The sequence below is a fragment of the Alligator sinensis genome, unplaced genomic scaffold (assembly GCF_000455745.1).
Source record: "Alligator sinensis unplaced genomic scaffold, ASM45574v1 scaffold239_2, whole genome shotgun sequence".
In the NCBI taxonomy this organism is placed as follows: Eukaryota; Metazoa; Chordata; order Crocodylia; family Alligatoridae; genus Alligator; species Alligator sinensis.
The window spans coordinates 712,924-729,591 of record NW_005842279.1 but is presented as its reverse complement, the minus strand read 5'-3'; the positions used below and the strand labels follow the sequence as shown (position 1 = coordinate 729,591).

The 16,668-nt window shown below is 46.0% G+C and overlaps 1 protein-coding gene across 1 annotated transcript in view; it reads right to left on the bottom strand.

Moving 5' to 3' along the window:
- The window catches only part of EIF4A3 (eukaryotic translation initiation factor 4A3), a 14,192-nt gene extending 967 nt beyond the window's left edge, over positions 1-13,225 (bottom strand). Inside the window, exons 1-9 of the mRNA XM_006027956.3 lie at positions 12,816-13,225; positions 11,727-11,799; positions 9,461-9,527; positions 8,116-8,178; positions 6,633-6,765; positions 5,576-5,656; positions 4,992-5,133; positions 3,650-3,788; positions 761-876 (exon numbers count right to left, since the gene is read on the bottom strand). Of these exons, the coding sequence (XP_006028018.1) occupies positions 761-876; positions 3,650-3,788; positions 4,992-5,133; positions 5,576-5,656; positions 6,633-6,765; positions 8,116-8,178; positions 9,461-9,527; positions 11,727-11,799; positions 12,816-12,978 (977 nt within the window). The 5' untranslated portion in view covers positions 12,979-13,225. The remainder of the gene's footprint in view (positions 1-760; positions 877-3,649; positions 3,789-4,991; positions 5,134-5,575; positions 5,657-6,632; positions 6,766-8,115; positions 8,179-9,460; positions 9,528-11,726; positions 11,800-12,815) is intronic.
- Between the last annotated feature and the right edge of the window lie 3,443 nt (positions 13,226-16,668).

Genomic DNA, 16,668 nt, shown 5'->3' with positions numbered 1-16,668 from the left:
GGGGCAGTGAGCCTGCTGAAGCATGCAGCTAAGTGGGACTCGGGAGACTAGGCAGTAGCAAAGCTAGCTCAAAGTACTGCTATCAAACCATTTATCAGGCCATCAGCTTAGCAAAGGGACAAGTGGCATAAAGTCAGTTCAATATTTACAGACAGGCAGGATGCATCGTTTCCTCAACCAATTCAGGTACGGGAAGGGGGATGGGAAGGACAGTCCCTCTCAGGGATTTACATGGACAAAAAAACAGCCAATCCTCTGAAAAGTAGCATAAATATCTATGCATCACAAGAGCGCTGAGGACTTTTCGGACAGGAACTTGAGAGCAGGGGTATTTAACATCCAGGATTACCACGACTTGTTATAGATACTGCACAAAAGGTAATTATTCTCACAGCCTTGCTTCTCATTCTTCCAAATCTGTGGCTTGCTAGCCCTAGAGCTACCAAGTCTTACTGAAGAAAACTGGCTCATTTATACTTTTCCCATCATGGCCCTCTCCCACACCCTCTAAATGTTTTCCACGGGTCTTCCAACCTGTCAATCTCTCTGGACACTTGTCAGACTCTTAATACTTATGAATCTTAAGGATCTCAGAATTCTCAAGTCTGTCGGTGTAACGCTGCAGCTTGTTCTAGAAGCACCACATATGAGGGTGAAATTAAGAAAGGGCTTTTCAGGGATACAAAGAGAAAGCATAAATACACCACCCTCCTGCAAGACCCAGGAGAAATCCTGGCATGGCCAATCCCACTTCACTTGCCTGGCACCAGATCTGAACTCCTTCATAATGGATTCTCTCTCTTTCTGTGGCATGTCTCCATGCATGGATGAGACTGTGAAATTCGCTTCTCTCATCTTCTCCGTCAGCCAGTCCACCTGTGTACACAGCAGGATAACCCACATCAGTTGTACATAAATGCTATTATGCCATTCCTGGCATACAGATCTGTTGGACACACTTGACAAAATTTTAATCAGAGAATCTCACAGAGATAGATAAAGACATGTCAGTGGGGCTATGAGATTTCACTGTCTGCTTCTTAAAATAACTTTGGTGGGGGAGAGGGCAGTAGTTAGTCTGCAGAACATCAAGCAGATCATAGAAATCATAGAGAAGTAGGGCTGGAAGGGTCCTTCATAGGTCACTGAGTCCAACCCCCAGTCTAAGGCAGGATCATCCCTATCTAAACCAACTTATTCAAATCCAAAACCGAACCTCTTTGTAAAACTACCATTAACCCTACCACACCCCATCCTGCCACAGGTAAAACAGGGGGACCAAGGACCATGGCAGCCAATATTCTGCTTCTGTAAAAGGTTGTTAATATACATTCAAGAGATCCTGGGTAAAGGGCCATGCCCTCTGCTGCAGAGGAAGGCAGTACCCCCCACAGTCCATACCCATCTGACAATGGAGTAACATTTTTTCCTGACCTCAAATATGGCAATTGGTCTGACCCTGAGTGGAGGAGCAAGACCCTCTCTGTCCAGGAACCTCAGGCTTTAAATCCCAGCAGGAGCAGAGACACACCTCAGTCAAAATCCCCAGTCTTGGCTGCAGCCAACACCCAATGCCTCAGAGAAGGAAGGCTTTAAATTAAAAAAAAAAAAAAAAATACGGACATGTAGCAGAATGGGGGTGGAGGAATGATTCCCTCCCAGCATCATGCCACAACCAGCAAAGCCCAGAAGCATGGGAAATACCCATAGCAGCACACAGTCATACCTATGCCTACATCATCCCTGACCAACCTCTTCCTGACCACATCCAGTGACTGAGAGTCCACAACTTCCCTAGACAGTCTATTTCACTGCCTCACTGTTGTAACAGTGAAGAAGTTGTCTGATATTCAGTCTAAATCTACATTGCTGCAATTTCAAGCCATTGGTGTGTCCTGTTCTCTGCAACAAGAGAGAAAAGGTGTTCTCCCTCTTCTTTATGGCAGCCCTTCAAGTATTCCAAGATTGCTATCATGTCCCCACTTAAGCAACTTCTCCACAAGCTGAACATGCCTAGCTCCTTCAGCCTCTCCTCATATGACTTGCTTTCCAAGCCCTTTATCTCTGTCGCCCAGCAGTGGCCCAACATAAGCTTCAATGAAAACTACCACAGGAACTGCAAATCACTACGACGCTACAAAAAACTCACAACTAGCCCAGAAGCCAAAGACCATAACTCCTTGTGGTACAGAGCAGAGCTCCTCTAAGGTGTCTAAGCTGCAGATACAGGTGAGAGCCACAAAGCCCAGGTGGTTGTAAGGCCAAACTAATATGCACTTTATAATTAGCATAAATTATCTTTATTAATAGCATAAGTTAAACTATGTTTGCTTTGCTTCTCAGCCCAAGGGAAGACGCAGGAAAGCTAATGGTAGCCAATGAAAAACCTCATAAGCGAGAAGACTTCAGAACATAGGCAAAAGGGTGGCTAAAACTAGATAGGCCAGCTTTGGGTCACCTAGAGCTAGCTTTGAAGTTTTGGGCCAATTAGATCAAGTCTTAATACAGAGGTAGTTTTATACCAGTTATGGAAATAGGCATATTTCTTGGGTGACAAATAAGATACATCCAACTGCCATATTAGAAAAAATATCTGCATATTAATTATTAGATTACCTATCAATCTTATCCATACATCTGCTAGCCTTATTTAAGATTATCTTTATTTAGCAAGCTTTTTATATCTAGCAAGATAATTGGGTTTAAAAAGCCAGGTCCATCTCAATCTTTGCTCTTCAACCTCGAACCCCTGTTCTTGCTGAATTACCTACTGACAGGGTAACCAACATCAGTAATTCTTTCAAATTTAAGTAAGAGGCTTTTTGTCCAACAACTTTAAAATGTAGTTCTATTATATTTAAAGCAGAAATTGATCTTATTTTTTATTTAGGTTTATGATCCTTGTATGCACTCAATCATATTCTTGCTATGCCCACTTAGTGTATGAGCGATAACACACTACTATTTATAATTTAATATAACACTTGCTATTAAAAGTTATTTAAATTTATTTTACAGAGAGCTTGATATCGGTGGGACAGACTTCTCAAACTTTCCTTGATCCCTGGGACACATCTGGGGTCAACACTAGCCCAATACCAACCTAAGATGAAACCAAGTTCAGGCATATCACAAACAGGCACACAGCTCCACTTCCATTTCAATTCCATGAGCAGCCAGCTAAACCACCCTCCATTCAGGGACAAACAGCTCTTTTGATGGGGTCTGTATGCCTTTAGTCAATCTCAGGTCAAGAGCACGGCTAAGTCCTTCAGTTACAAGACAAGCTGAGCAGCTCAGTTGCACTGTGGGCTGTTGGAGGGATGGTCAGAATGGACAGGCCGTCAGAGTGATTAAGGGCCAGAGGGCATGACAGGATGGAGAGCAGAGCTAAGGAGAATTTGCACTGCAGCAATTAGAAACTAGATCCCTCATGCTGAAGTGGAATTTCCCCTGATCTCAGCCCTGCAAGGCTTGGTGTATTAAAAACTAACTGCCAAGCACAGTGGCCTGCATTTTAAAACTGGAGGACTTGCTGAGATCAGCAATCCCCATGATTAACAACTTGTCTACCCACAATGCACAGGAGAAATAGCATAGCCACTACTGTACACCTAAGCATGACGCCCCCTACATATTCTCACCATACCTTCCTCTTGGTATTACAGAAGATGACAGCTTGCGTGATGGTAAGCGTATCATACAGATCACACAGCGTGTCAAACTTCCATTCTTCCCTCTCCACAGCGACAAAAAACTGCTTGATTCCTTCTAGAGTCAGTTCATCACTGCCAAGAGAAAAGATGAGAGTTTTTGAGTTTGCCAATAAAGACAGAAATCAGAACAATACATTTAAACCTTGTGGATAGTTTGTAAGCACTCACACCATCTTGTGCACAATAATCTCTTAGTGTTTCAGGAATGCAGGGCCCTAGGGCTGCCTAAGGTGCCTTGGTCTGGCACTTTGCAATGTTGAAAGGATGGAGACCCTGCCCAGAAGTTCGGAGGCTGTAGGTTTGCAAACTGTAACCCAGGAAGAGGTCTCTGCACCCAAGATGGACTCCACAGAAGTCAGGGACCCCTCATGCTGTAAGGAGTCTCACAGGATCAAGATTTAAGAAAAGAGTGGGAAGCTGCAACGCATGCAGAGAAAGGATGCTGAGGGTTGTGACTGCATGAGTAACACGTATGAGGTTTTGGGCCTGTATGAAGGCCATGGTTCAGAAAAGTCCCAGCAAGGGGCTGCTTTGAGTAGGAACTTAAAAGGGACCAGTGAAACAAAGATCTGAGCTTGTGTCTTATTAACAATGCATATGGGACCCACAAGGTGATGTTTTCCATTCCTACTGTTTTTAATTAGCAATTCTCAAAAAGGAAATTCTGGGAACTAGTGCAATACCCACATCACCAGAAACAGCTTTGCAGATGAAAGGGACCCAAAGTTAGACTGCTCACAATTCTGGCTTGGCTGCTACCTGTGGAACTCCTATGCATACACATATTGGGAAATCAAAAGGTCTCCGATGTTTAAGATGCAAGAAATCCAAGAGCTCCCCAGTAGGCTACCAGCAAAAACCAAGACTTGGCTTCCCAAGTACTTCCAAGGGGGAGCCTCCCTTCCTTGTACATCACAAATTACAGAGAGAGATGGTCCTCTTTCCTGGAAGAGCAAGAGAAGGCAGGAAAGGAGTGAAAGAGGGACTGTGTGGGTGGACACCAGAGAGAATCCTATGTGGGTTGAGCTACACAAAGGAGGAAGCAGGACAGAATAAAGCTACAAGACCTGTAGAGGGAAGAGGTTTGTGATAGGGAGGGGCCTTCCTTTATCCATCCAAGAAAGAAATGCAGCAAAAAAGCTCACATTCAAGAGCCTTCAGTTCCAGAAGAAACCCTATTTCTGAGATCAGTGGGAACCTAGTGAAAGAAGCAATAAGACCCCGCATCAGACAAGCAGAACCCAGATCTGCTCTTCTGCTGGCAATGTCACTCACCGTTTAACTAGGATACGAATAGGGTCCGTCATGAACTTATTGGTCATCTCCAGGATCTCATGGGGCAAGGTAGCACTGATGAGAACCACCTGTGTAGCGGGAGGCAGGTATCGGTACACATCGTAAATCTGCTCCTTGAAGCCTGCCAAAGCAAACCAAACAGCAGAGCCCTGTTAGTACCTTCAACTCCTTTGAAAACAGTGTGCCTACAAGGGTTCACTGGCAATTCAGGACTAAGGCTATGCTGAAGATTAGATGGTACTGCACTCACAACTCACCCAAACAATTTCATTCCAGCCCCCACTCTGCCAACCTACTAGATTTGGTGCGAGACAGACATTCCAGTGACGAAGGCTTTGCTAAGGGCTCAGTTACAGGTCTGGTGTTTTTTATAAGGGCTCATATTCCATGAAGCAAGATGTGCTAAGTATCAAGAATGATTCTAGCCGTGACCATAGCTATAGGGCAGACCCACTGGCAATGAAAGGGCCACACTCTTTTAAGAGCAGAATTGCTGGCGGTCTGCATGTTGGAGACTGGGGGGCAGCAAGGCTGGGGAGAGCACACAGCACATTCGTACATACCTTTATTGAGCATCTCATCCGCTTCATCCAAAACCAACATTTTGATGGCCCGCGTCCTCAAGCTTCGGCGACGGATCATATCTGCGAGATTGCACTGTGCATTAAAACCAGCCACCAGAGGCACAGAACCTCATGTCCACAGTTAAACACTTTTCATTTCTGAGAATTCAATACTCTGGGTCTCAGGACACCACTAGTTTTGTGATGTAAGCCACACCTTCTCAAAGAGGAAGCAAATCACAGCCTAACTGTAGCATGGCAGCTAACCAAGCAACTGTAGCTGGACACAATGTGTACACATCCTTTAGGACCCATCTCATGCACCAGCAGGTATCCAGGATGTCACCTCTGGATTATCCATGAGGGTGAGTGGTGACTATGGGCTTTCCCACTGTATCAAGGGGGAGCCTTGATACACTCATACCAGTGCTAGTACCATGCCTAAGAAGCATATAGTGCTTCTGCCCACTCCTGCCCTAGCAGAGGAGCAGTTTCCATTGTTGCCAAGTTGGCAGCAAAAAATGAGAACGGTCAGGAAAATAAAGTTAGGGCTGCATGCTGAGCTAGCCAAAAACGGGCACTGGCAGCCAAGTTTACAGCGGGACCAAGTGTCTGCAAATCATATTCCAAAACAATGCTGCAAAGGCTGGTCAGCCAGAAACAGTCAAGCTGCTTCTTTTCCAGTCTCTTCCCTTGGGCTCCACGCTGCATCTCAGGCATTGCCACAGCAACATCCTCTTAAGTAAAAAATATTCTTTCCCCTGAGCAGATCTATACACAGCAACAAGAGATAAGTAAAATTTGCCATACCCTACAGGGGGGAATTTGCCATACCCAAAGAAAAACAGAGACATAAAAACTTCTCTCCTGTTTTTCATGAATTATTATTCCCAGACGGTAACGAGTTACAGACTTTTATATTTATGACGTCCCTTTAAATGGCCATTTCATGTTTCCACGGGCTGAACAAGCTGAAGCACAAAACTCACATGGAACAATTTTAATACATCTCTGGTATGAAGCAAGACCTGGTATAAACTTCCATTGATCTCCTTACCAAACACACGGCCTGGGGTGCCAGCAACAACATGTTGCCCATAATCCAGTTTTCGGATGTCTTCACCAACATTTGTCCCTCCGATACAGGCATGACACTGCACGTTCATGTAGTCACCCAGAGCAAGAAGACCCTGCATCAGACAAGCAGCACTTAGGTAGTTTACAGAGACTCCATGTAAACTTCAGTTGCAAAGACCATCCTGACTATCTGTACAGCTCTTTTGCCCTAGATTTAAGAAATCCATTTTTCTCCACCCCAAACCTTTCTGCAGTCTCCTCCAACCTGTGATGCTTCTGTGCTTTCTTTGGAGAAGCAAGCACATGAAGGAATCACTGGAGTAGTGTGTGTAAAAAAAAAAAAAAAAGCAGCATCAAGAACAACTCTCCCCTGCAAGAGAAGGAGTTTCAGAGTCCCAGGTAGAAGAAAATACTATCGCCATGCTGAGTTTAACTCCCTAAAAACCTGAACCAGTAATCTGAGCTTCCAGCTTGGGTATCACAAGTTTTGCAGCTGATTTTGAACAATTAGTGTGTTCTGCAAAGAGGAAACCTTTCCCCAGTTGTAACATTTCTAGTGAATTATGAGTTTCTCAATTCCAAGGTTCAAACAGCAGAATCTTTTGAGGTTCAGAGTAAATGAGAAGCCCATGATATCCTATTCCAAAAATGTCATTATAAAAAAAAAAAAAAAAGCTAGAGCAGCAAGGCAAGGGTTTCAATATTATCCACCTTCAGAGCCTGGATTGCTTTACCAGGAGAACACCCTGAACGGGCAGGGCAGATCACCAAATCAGCTCCATAATTCTGCCAAAAAACCTGGCATGCAACCGAATCGCAAGAGAAGGGCCAGTATCAGCAGTGGTAATACATTGTGCCTGCTGCCTGAATCTTCCTCAGAATTAACACTAGAATCATGAACATTCCACAGAAAGCAGAAGAACAGGTAGCCTTGGGCTAACTGGGATTAATTCTAGCATGACAGCAGTAAACCAACAGCATCATCATACAGCTGTATTTTGTATAGCTGGTCCATACTACAAAATATCTATGGTACTTTTTAACAAACATGTAGCACCCCCCTTCCTCCTCCATGGAGGGAAAAGAAAAAAAAAAATCACTGAAAACAGACAGTGATACTACTAGCCACATAACTTTTTTTTTCTTTTCTTTTTTTTAGAAATACTTGGCACTTTAACTTGGTCTACCCTTACATGTGTTATCAGCACAGAAATATCAGTTAGAAACATGGTGGGGGGAGGGGGCAGGAATCTCAGCCCCAATCAATACACAGGCTATTGTAAAGACAATGAGAGCCCTTTTGTGAATACCACTTATTCCATGCAGGAAACTGGTACTGGTTATCCCAACCAAGGAAATTTGCCAGCATAACCTGAAATTCTACTTACCTGCAGGCAAAGCATTCTCTTGGTAGGCAAGCCCTCACGAATGCTTAGAGACACTAGTTTTTCAAAAACTCTTACCTTCTGTATCTGTACAGCCAGCTCCCTCGTTGGTGCAAGAATCAATGCCTGGGTTTCCCGAACCTGGTAAAGACAATCAAACACATCAAACATCCCCCAAAACCAGCACAGTTCGTTGCATCAGATTTCAAGAACGATCCATCACATATATTGCGGGCTAAGAGCTGTTTGCAAGGGCTCATCCATCCTATTCAATCCCGCCTATATTGAAATATTTCCCTGTTTAAGCCACTTTCAACAACAGATCATCCATCTGCACCTTTCACTCAGTCAGCTCATTTTCTCCTCGCCAGCTACAGCACCATGTTTCGGCCTACTTTTTGTAATGCACTATGTGCCCTTTGAATTGGTTGTTCTTTTTTGTCTGATGTGACTGACAGTTTATTAAAAGACTTTTCAGTTCAAACGTTACTTGTTTTCAGGATGAAGGGCAGAAATCTTAACTCTTGCAAACATTCAGTAAGACTACATATTAACATTTATTGCACTGGAAAAGCATTACAAAGACAAAAACTTCCCTTAGAATTGACTTTACCATTCTGAAAGTGTGAATTATTTTTCTAAATTGTTACTGCACAAAGGGAGGTAACAGAGGAAGAAACAGAAACAAAGACTCATTGTAAGACAGTATTAGTTTCTATAAAATCATGATTATTTAACACCACCTATCCATTAAGGCTCTGATGCAAAAAATCAGTAAGGCATCAGCAACTCTATATCAGCGAGTCTACCAGCATCAATGAGACTATTAAACGGTCATTACCAAACACTCTGTGTGTGACACCATACTATGACTTATGGCTTGTTTGTAAAGACAGGTTGATGCTGCCAGAGGTGAATTTTGAAAAACTGATTTCATCTGTTGTGAAATATTTGTATTTTGAAAATACATGGACCTTTTTTGAGGGGGAAGGGGTACAAAAGCCAATAAAAACCAGTTTAATAACAAAGGAATTTTATCTTAATTATTTTTTCCCTTGGCCCAAAATTCTCACCTAACTCAAAGAAGCAGACCCAACGAATTCATGGGGCTACACACATGAGAAAGATGAACAGGAACCAGCCACTTCTGTCTTCCAATGACTCCTCGTATTAAAAGAGGAATACAGTCAAGCAGAGCAGAAAAGTTAAAAATCCCTGCAAAAGTGGAGTTCTTAGTCACAATCTTGGATGAAAACTGCAAAATCCAAAGTTTTCTGCTAAATTTCAATGCACATTAAAAGATTTAAATGTAAAGCCTTATTCACTGATTTGTAACAGTCAACCATAAAAGCAGTGGCTTATTTAAAAAATTATATGTACCTGGGTTACAAATTGTAGAGTGCCTCAAATAATAAAAAAGTACCTGAATATCCAGACACTGCAGAACCGAGATACAAAATGTTGCCGTTTTTCCTGTTCCAGACTGTGACCTGGAAAAAAATATTATATATATTTTTAAGTGCTCAATTCCTTGTAACACATATAGCCAATTTTAACTCATTACCCAAAAGAAAAGTTAATTTCTTGAGCAGTCCTTTTATATTCAACTTGGCAATGAAATTACAATATTCATTTTCAATATTGCACATTACAGGGTTTTACCTGATGGGGTTGCACAGTTTTCAGAATAAAAACAGTTTGAAGCTAGCAAAATCCTTCTAGAAAACACTCTTAAACACAAATTCCCAAACTCTGGTACATATACCTTTGGTGGTACTGAGCCCGAACTTTCATCGATGCACTTCACAGCAGTTTTTAAGATTGTTGTATATGGAATAATAAAGTTTCACTGGTAGTTTTAACATGTTGATTAAGCCACACACTTACATGACACAGTGCAAAAAAAACCCATAAGGTTTCCCTGCAGTGAATTACACCGAATATGAAGCAAGTAGGCAAAGTGGAAGATTTTTAGAGAACCCTCCAAATGTGGACAGGCTTGTCAGTCTCCCAGGGCCAATAAACTCCTAAAGACAAAAACAAGCAGATTTTTAAAAAAAGCTGTTGAGTGTTCAATCCATCGATCTATGGAATAGTTTGGATAGAGATAATCCTGCCTCAGGCACGGAGTTGGACTAGATGACCTCTGGAGGTCCCATCCAGCCCTACTTCTCCATGAATGACTCATTATCAAGGAGAGAAGGAACAAGCTTTTTCTCCTCGTGTAGTTCAACTTAAAGCCACCAGATATGCCTGGTTGACAAAAAAGATCAACTGCAAAGCCCATCTCAGCTGCTTGTCAGCTACAGTTGAAAACAGGGTGGGGAGCTTATCAAAATAAGGATTTAATATTGTGGATGCAACTGCACTTACTTTCCCCAATGCTTGCATTTATAACAAGTTTCAGGAGTTAACATGTGGATGAGTTCTCACACTTACAGTGCATTTAACTATTGTGCCATATTCCTTATAACACCGTGGTGAAGCATCCTATATATCTTCTTGCTGACTGCTTGTGTACACTACCAAAAATGTATTAACTATAACCGTGGTCACCAAACAGTCAATTGCGATCAACTGGTTGGTCTGGAAGGCCCTGACAGTTGATCTCAGTCTGGGGGGAAGAGGGGGTGGCGGCTAGCCCCCCCAGACTAAGATCAACTGTCAGAGGCTCCGCAATAAGGAGGAGCGGGACACACGTGTGGAGCAGCAGGATGCACATGGCTGGGCTGAGCCATGCCCTGTCATTGGGGCCAGGCTGGATGAGTGACACAATCCTCCTCTGCACCCCATGCCACCTGGTGAGGGGAGCCCCGGCTGTACTGGGGGAGGGTCAGAGCCCAGGGTGGCTCATCCAGGCGCACGGGGGTCTCCCTCTGCTGCATGCACCCCATGGAGGCCCGGAGAGCATGTGCTCCCACGATCTGTGTACAGGGCGAGGCAGCAGCCACTGCATGCTAGGCTTTGTGCCCCTGAGCCCTGCTGCAGCTCGGGGCACAAAGCCCAGTGTGCAGCAGCAGCCACCTTGCCCTGTGCACAGATTGGGGGGGCACATACCCCCGGGCCTCCGCAGGGGCGAGTGCAACAGCGCACCCCCACTATGCGCCTGGACAAGCCACCCACGCTCCAACCCTTCCCCAGCCCAGCCGAAGCCCCACTCCCTCCCGCCCCACTCCCTCCCTCCCTCACCATGGGGACCTCGATCTGCCTCCCCCTACCCCACTTCCTCCTACAGACTGACCTGCTGGGTGGGAGGGTGGTGGGAGTGGGGCACAATAGATCCTGGATTGCCCTTTACTTCAAAGAGTGATCTTCACCTTTAAAAGGTTGTAGATCACTGAACTACAATGTTAAAATAGGTAACTCTGAGTTCTAAAAAACATATCCATAACTGTTATGTTATTCCTTGGTTATACTTTAATACTGCTATTAAAAAAATAAGCAACTGATTCTTTCCTGTGTGGAGCACCTTTATAAAGATACGTGAGGGGCAAGGATTTTGTGTAGGTGATATCTTATTGGCCCAACTGCATGGTTGGAATACATTTAGACAAGCTTTTGAATACAAGACACTTCTCATCAGAATTTGCCGCCTGCATAATTCCTGGATCATCGTACATCATTCTACCACTTTATAAAGACAAACATGTTATATTATTTTCTTCCTTCAATCACATAATTTCACTTACTGTGCAATCACATCTCTTCCTTTAATGATTTGTTTGATTGCTCTCTGTTGTATTGCTGATGGCTTCTCAAAACCTGCAACATTTGAAATAATGTGACACCTTTTTAAATGCCTGCTCACAGGTGCACAGAAGTAGCGCTTCCAATAATCTGAAAGCTGACGTGTGAAGCCAAGTGTAAGAAGTGGGTTTTCAGAAGCACGTAGGGCAGCAGTTACCAAACTGTGGTTCGTGACCCCAAATGGGGTCGCAATAAACAGGGATCTGGGTTGGGAGTGGGGGGCCATGCTGAGGAAATGGGGTCATAAGTGGGGTCATGCTGAGGAAGTTTGGGAAGCACTGACGTAGGGACTGTTCCATTAATTTGATGGTTTTCAGCCAGTTTGGTTAGGTCAGTACAAAGGTGCCTGGACACTTGTACACAGCGTTCAACCTGCCCCACTTCAGCACAGCTGACTTCTGCAGATGTAACAAGCTGCAGCAATATTAGCCTAATTTAAAGTAATACAAAAGTGCACAGGATTGCAGTGCACTGCAATCATTTAGCTGCTATGTTCAGAGAAACCCTAGAATTGCAACTCGCACTGTCTCTCAGGAAACTGTGTCCACATTCTTCTCTCTTCTTGGATAGCTCCCCCCCATTGGGCTCTCTAGAAAGAACAAACTTGACACCATGTTGTTTGACGTCTTCCTACACTTCCCCTTGGAGTCCCCTGTGGTTCAGTAATAGACTCCTTATCACCCATACAGTAGACCTGGGTTCAAATCCCAGATGCTTACACAAATACAGTCACAGAGGCACCAAGCGCCTAAACCCAGTCTGGCCTTTGGATTCTGCCTCAGTGCCCTAAAGGGGGGGGGGGGGGGGTGCAAGGTCCTGCCAGCCCAAATCTCCTCTGGGCGACCTCTCATGTATACATCATAACCCGGGAGGACCAAGGGTTGTCAAACATCGCTAGAGCCAAGTGTAGAGCCGCCCCCCGGCAGGGCGGAAGCGGGGCGCGCGCGGGCCCGGGAAGCTCCGCGCGTGCGCACACGGCCCGGCACGCGCTGCCCTCTGCTCCCCCTCCCCGGCTTGCCCCGGCCGCGCACCGTAGGCGTATATGCCGCGCAGCAGGTCCTCGCGCAGCCCCATGGTGTCGAAGGTCGGCGTGACGTCCACCTCCTCGCTGGTCTCGAACTCCACCTTGGTCATGTCTTCCTCCTTCATCAGCCGCTTGCGGGCCGAGCCCGCCGCGCCAGCCGCCCCTGACATAGTCGCCACTCCGACAGCGACCTCCGCGCTCCGACCGGGCCTGGGCGCCTCGCGTGCGTGCGTGCGTGCGTAGCGACGTCAAGCCGCGCAGAGCGTACGCCCTTCCCTGCCTCCCAGCGCTGGCGCATGCGCATGCGCGCGTGCTCTCCGTTCTTGTCAACAGTTCTGAGCAGCTCCTCAGGCGCAGGCGCGGACCTCACTGCCGCAAGGGGCCGGTGTCCTGCTTGGAGCGAGGTGGCTTGCAGTGCGGGCAGCCAGCCAGGGGAGGGGGAGCCTGTGTGGCTTTGTTACCCAATGAACTGGGGGAAAAACATTTATTATTATTAAAAACAAATTGTATTGTTTGTTACTTGGCCTAATAAATTCATATTTATTCATTAGTTGGTCTAATAAAAAATATCATGTTTACCCAAAGAACCTCCTCTGCCTTTATTCCCCAATCACAAAGGGCATTTTACACATCCAAACACCGCAGCACTGGGCACTTTGAAAAGCGCCCAGCACTGCAACACTTGAGGTTGTATAAGTGGCAAAATGAGCGTCAGCGCTGAGAAAAGGGCAGTGGCGCACTAAACGCATTGGAGGTGCTTTAGTTCAAAAGTGCACCATTGCCATTTTCTGCACGCTGATGCACATTTTGCCGCTTGTACAGCTGCACAGGGTGCAGCGCAGTTTGCTTCAGCTCGCCTGCAGAGCAGACTCTGAAGCAGTGGATCTCCAGCAGGTCATGGGACAGAAAAGTATGTGTATAAACAGTGGTGTGCAGAGGGGGTGCACATGCACCCCCCACACAGCCAGCATTCCCCACTTAGGTCGCTGACTGGCCACTGGGGGGGGGCAAGTGCCCCCCCAACTCAGGAGGCACCAGTCGCCCATGTGTATTTATGCCCAAAGGTTCATGCCCTGCAAGATGCTCTGTAGCCTGATAGAATGGGCACTTACACACATGCAAGGAGCCTGTTCCGATGCACTGGAAATCCAGCACACCAGCATAGATTCGCTTAATCAACTCTGCTGGATCAAATTTATGTAAATTGACACGCTCTGGCAGCCTTGCGTGTCACATGCATCAGTGGTGCAACGTGCCTCTGCGCTGAGAAAATGGTGGCGGTACGCTTTGAATTAAAACACGTTCAATGTGCTTTAGTTCAAAGTACACTGCTGCTATTTTCTCAGTGCAGAGGCACGCTGCACTGCTGATACATGTGCTCCTGACGTGGCACCAGGTGCTTTTAATTAGCACGGCTCACTAATTAAAAGTGCCCAGTGCCAGGGTGGAAACGCATGTAAAAATGCTCAATAGTTCTGGCGTTGTGCATGTGGGATATGCTGGTTTCCTCTGAGTGTTGGTAGCACCTGGTGGGTTCCACAAGAAGAGAGGCAAGTGCCCCACAGAGTCCTGGCCTGGGGGATTCCCAGGGTGCATGCATACATGCTTGAAATGATGGAAGAAACTTCCCAACAAATAAAGGAGCAAAGGCCTAGACACAAGTACAATTGGGAAAAGGAGCAGACAGTGTTCCTATACCAGCATGCTTGGAAAATTCAGAAGTGGGGCACAAAGATTGTCCTTTAGGGCAGTGTTTCTCAACCCATGGGTCGCAACCCAAAAGTGGGTTGAAAGAATATTTGAAAGGGTTGCGAACAAACTTTAAAAATGGGTTCTCCTTTAAAGGAGAAAAACATAGGAAACTGTGCCTTTTCCCTTGCAGGCTGTCAGAGCTCCAGCCTGCAACAGGCTGTTTGGGGCTCCCCATGCCCCACAGACACCCCCTGCCCCACACACTGGGGGGCAGGGGGAAGTGGGTCAGGAGTGAGGGGCACTGGGCAGAGACTGGCCATTGATGTTTACAAATGGGTCCTGGTACAAAAAAAGTTGAGAACCACTGCTTTAGGGTCCTTTGAATCCAAACCTGCTCTTCTCTGGCAGACAGTCCAAGGTCTTTTGCCTGACATGCCTGGTCTTGCTGATTTTGAAACTATTCTTTTTGGCAGGGTTCTCGTTTTTGGAAGCCATATGGGGAGCCCTATCAGTCTATTTCTCTTTTGCCAGCATCATCAGATGACTCCAAGAGCTGGGTACCAGCCCCAGGCTTGCTTGGTTCATGATTTATTCCTGCCCTGCCTTTAGGTATCTCTGAGTGGGGACCAAGCCTGAAGAGCCCAGGGACACAAGTGGGATCGTAGTGTGAACCTGAACATAATATCCTGACTGCCAGCAGACTCTCCTTTTGGTATGCCAAATAGGCTGAGCTTTTTATTGGTAGAACAATGTACCTGCCATTTTTAGTTTCAACATCACAGGCCTTGACACATGATAACTATTATATCTTCCTCAGCTTCTGGCTAGTCTCAAAGGAAAGAGCTGTCCATGTCTCCAGGAGTCTTTCCTTTGACTTTGGTGTGTACTGGATCGGGCCCAAATTGTGAAGGACCAGCAAAGGTACTCAGTGGGCACATCTACACCTACGTGTGCACTTTAATGTGCATTAGCCTATTTTAATGCACATAAAGCATCACATAAAAACTGTGGTCACCTTTACATGTGCTCTGGTGGGGGAGATGGCACTTTAATTAGAGCAGCTCCAATAGCTACTGTGTCTTCTGTATCGCATCCCTGTGCTTAAAAACAGTGTCAAGGGGGCTTGAACTAAAGCTTGTTTCAACACCATTTTTAAGCATCAGGACACTGATACATGAGATGCAGGAGGCTGCTGGAGTGCAGGGCTGGACACAGGCATGGACATGGGCGACTGGCACCTCCTAAGTCTGGGGGAGCACCTGCAGAAGCTGGCAGCGGTGGCGATGGTGGGGACGGAGCTGGCGAGCATCTGCAGGAGCCGGCATCAGCATCGTGGATGGAGCTGGTGAGCACCTGCAGAAGCTGCCAGCAGCATCAGTGACAGGGACAAAGCTGGCAAGCACCCACAGAAGTCACCAGCAGTGTCAGCAGCAGGGACATGTGCTCCCCTGTGCTTGCCCTACCAGTTGCCTATGGACTCGGGCAAAGTGGGTGGCCGCCTGGGGCCTGGACAGAAAGGGGGCCCGAAAATGGTAATTTTAAAATTATTATTATCATTACCTCTGGTGAAGGGAGAAAGTTGGTCCGGAGCTGCCAGGAGTCTAGGTACAGTGCTGCTGAAGTGTAGCAGTTGCCATGCTCCAGCAACAGGCCCTGCCCAGACTCGATTCACCAAGACTCTGAGGTGCTGGAATTCCAGTGTATTGAAGCAGCCTCTGTATAGGCGCCCTGTGCTTTTTATTTCCTGTGCATTCAAATAAGCTAATGCGCATTAAGCATTGCTTAAAAAGTGGCACCTTGATGCACATCAAGCCAGACTAACGTGCATTTGGGGACATGCACCGAGGCTGATCTGATGCACTGTAAATCCTAGTTTACAGGTTGTGGACCCTCCTGGACAAAGTGGGTTCTTTGTTTCTTATCTTCAGATTGGGGTGGGATGCTTTTCTGGAAGACGAACCCAAGTTATTGGGCTTCACACAGGTGAAATCCTTTGTTGAATGGAATTCAGGTCACGCCTTTCACCTGAGGCATGCTTCCAGGGATCTCATACATGGTTAGCCTGTTCTTGGGTCCGCTCTGGTCTCACAACCCCAGCAACTCCTATTCCCACCTCTGTTTACAATCCATGGATTGCTGGGAATAAAGAATCATGGGGACAAAGCCAG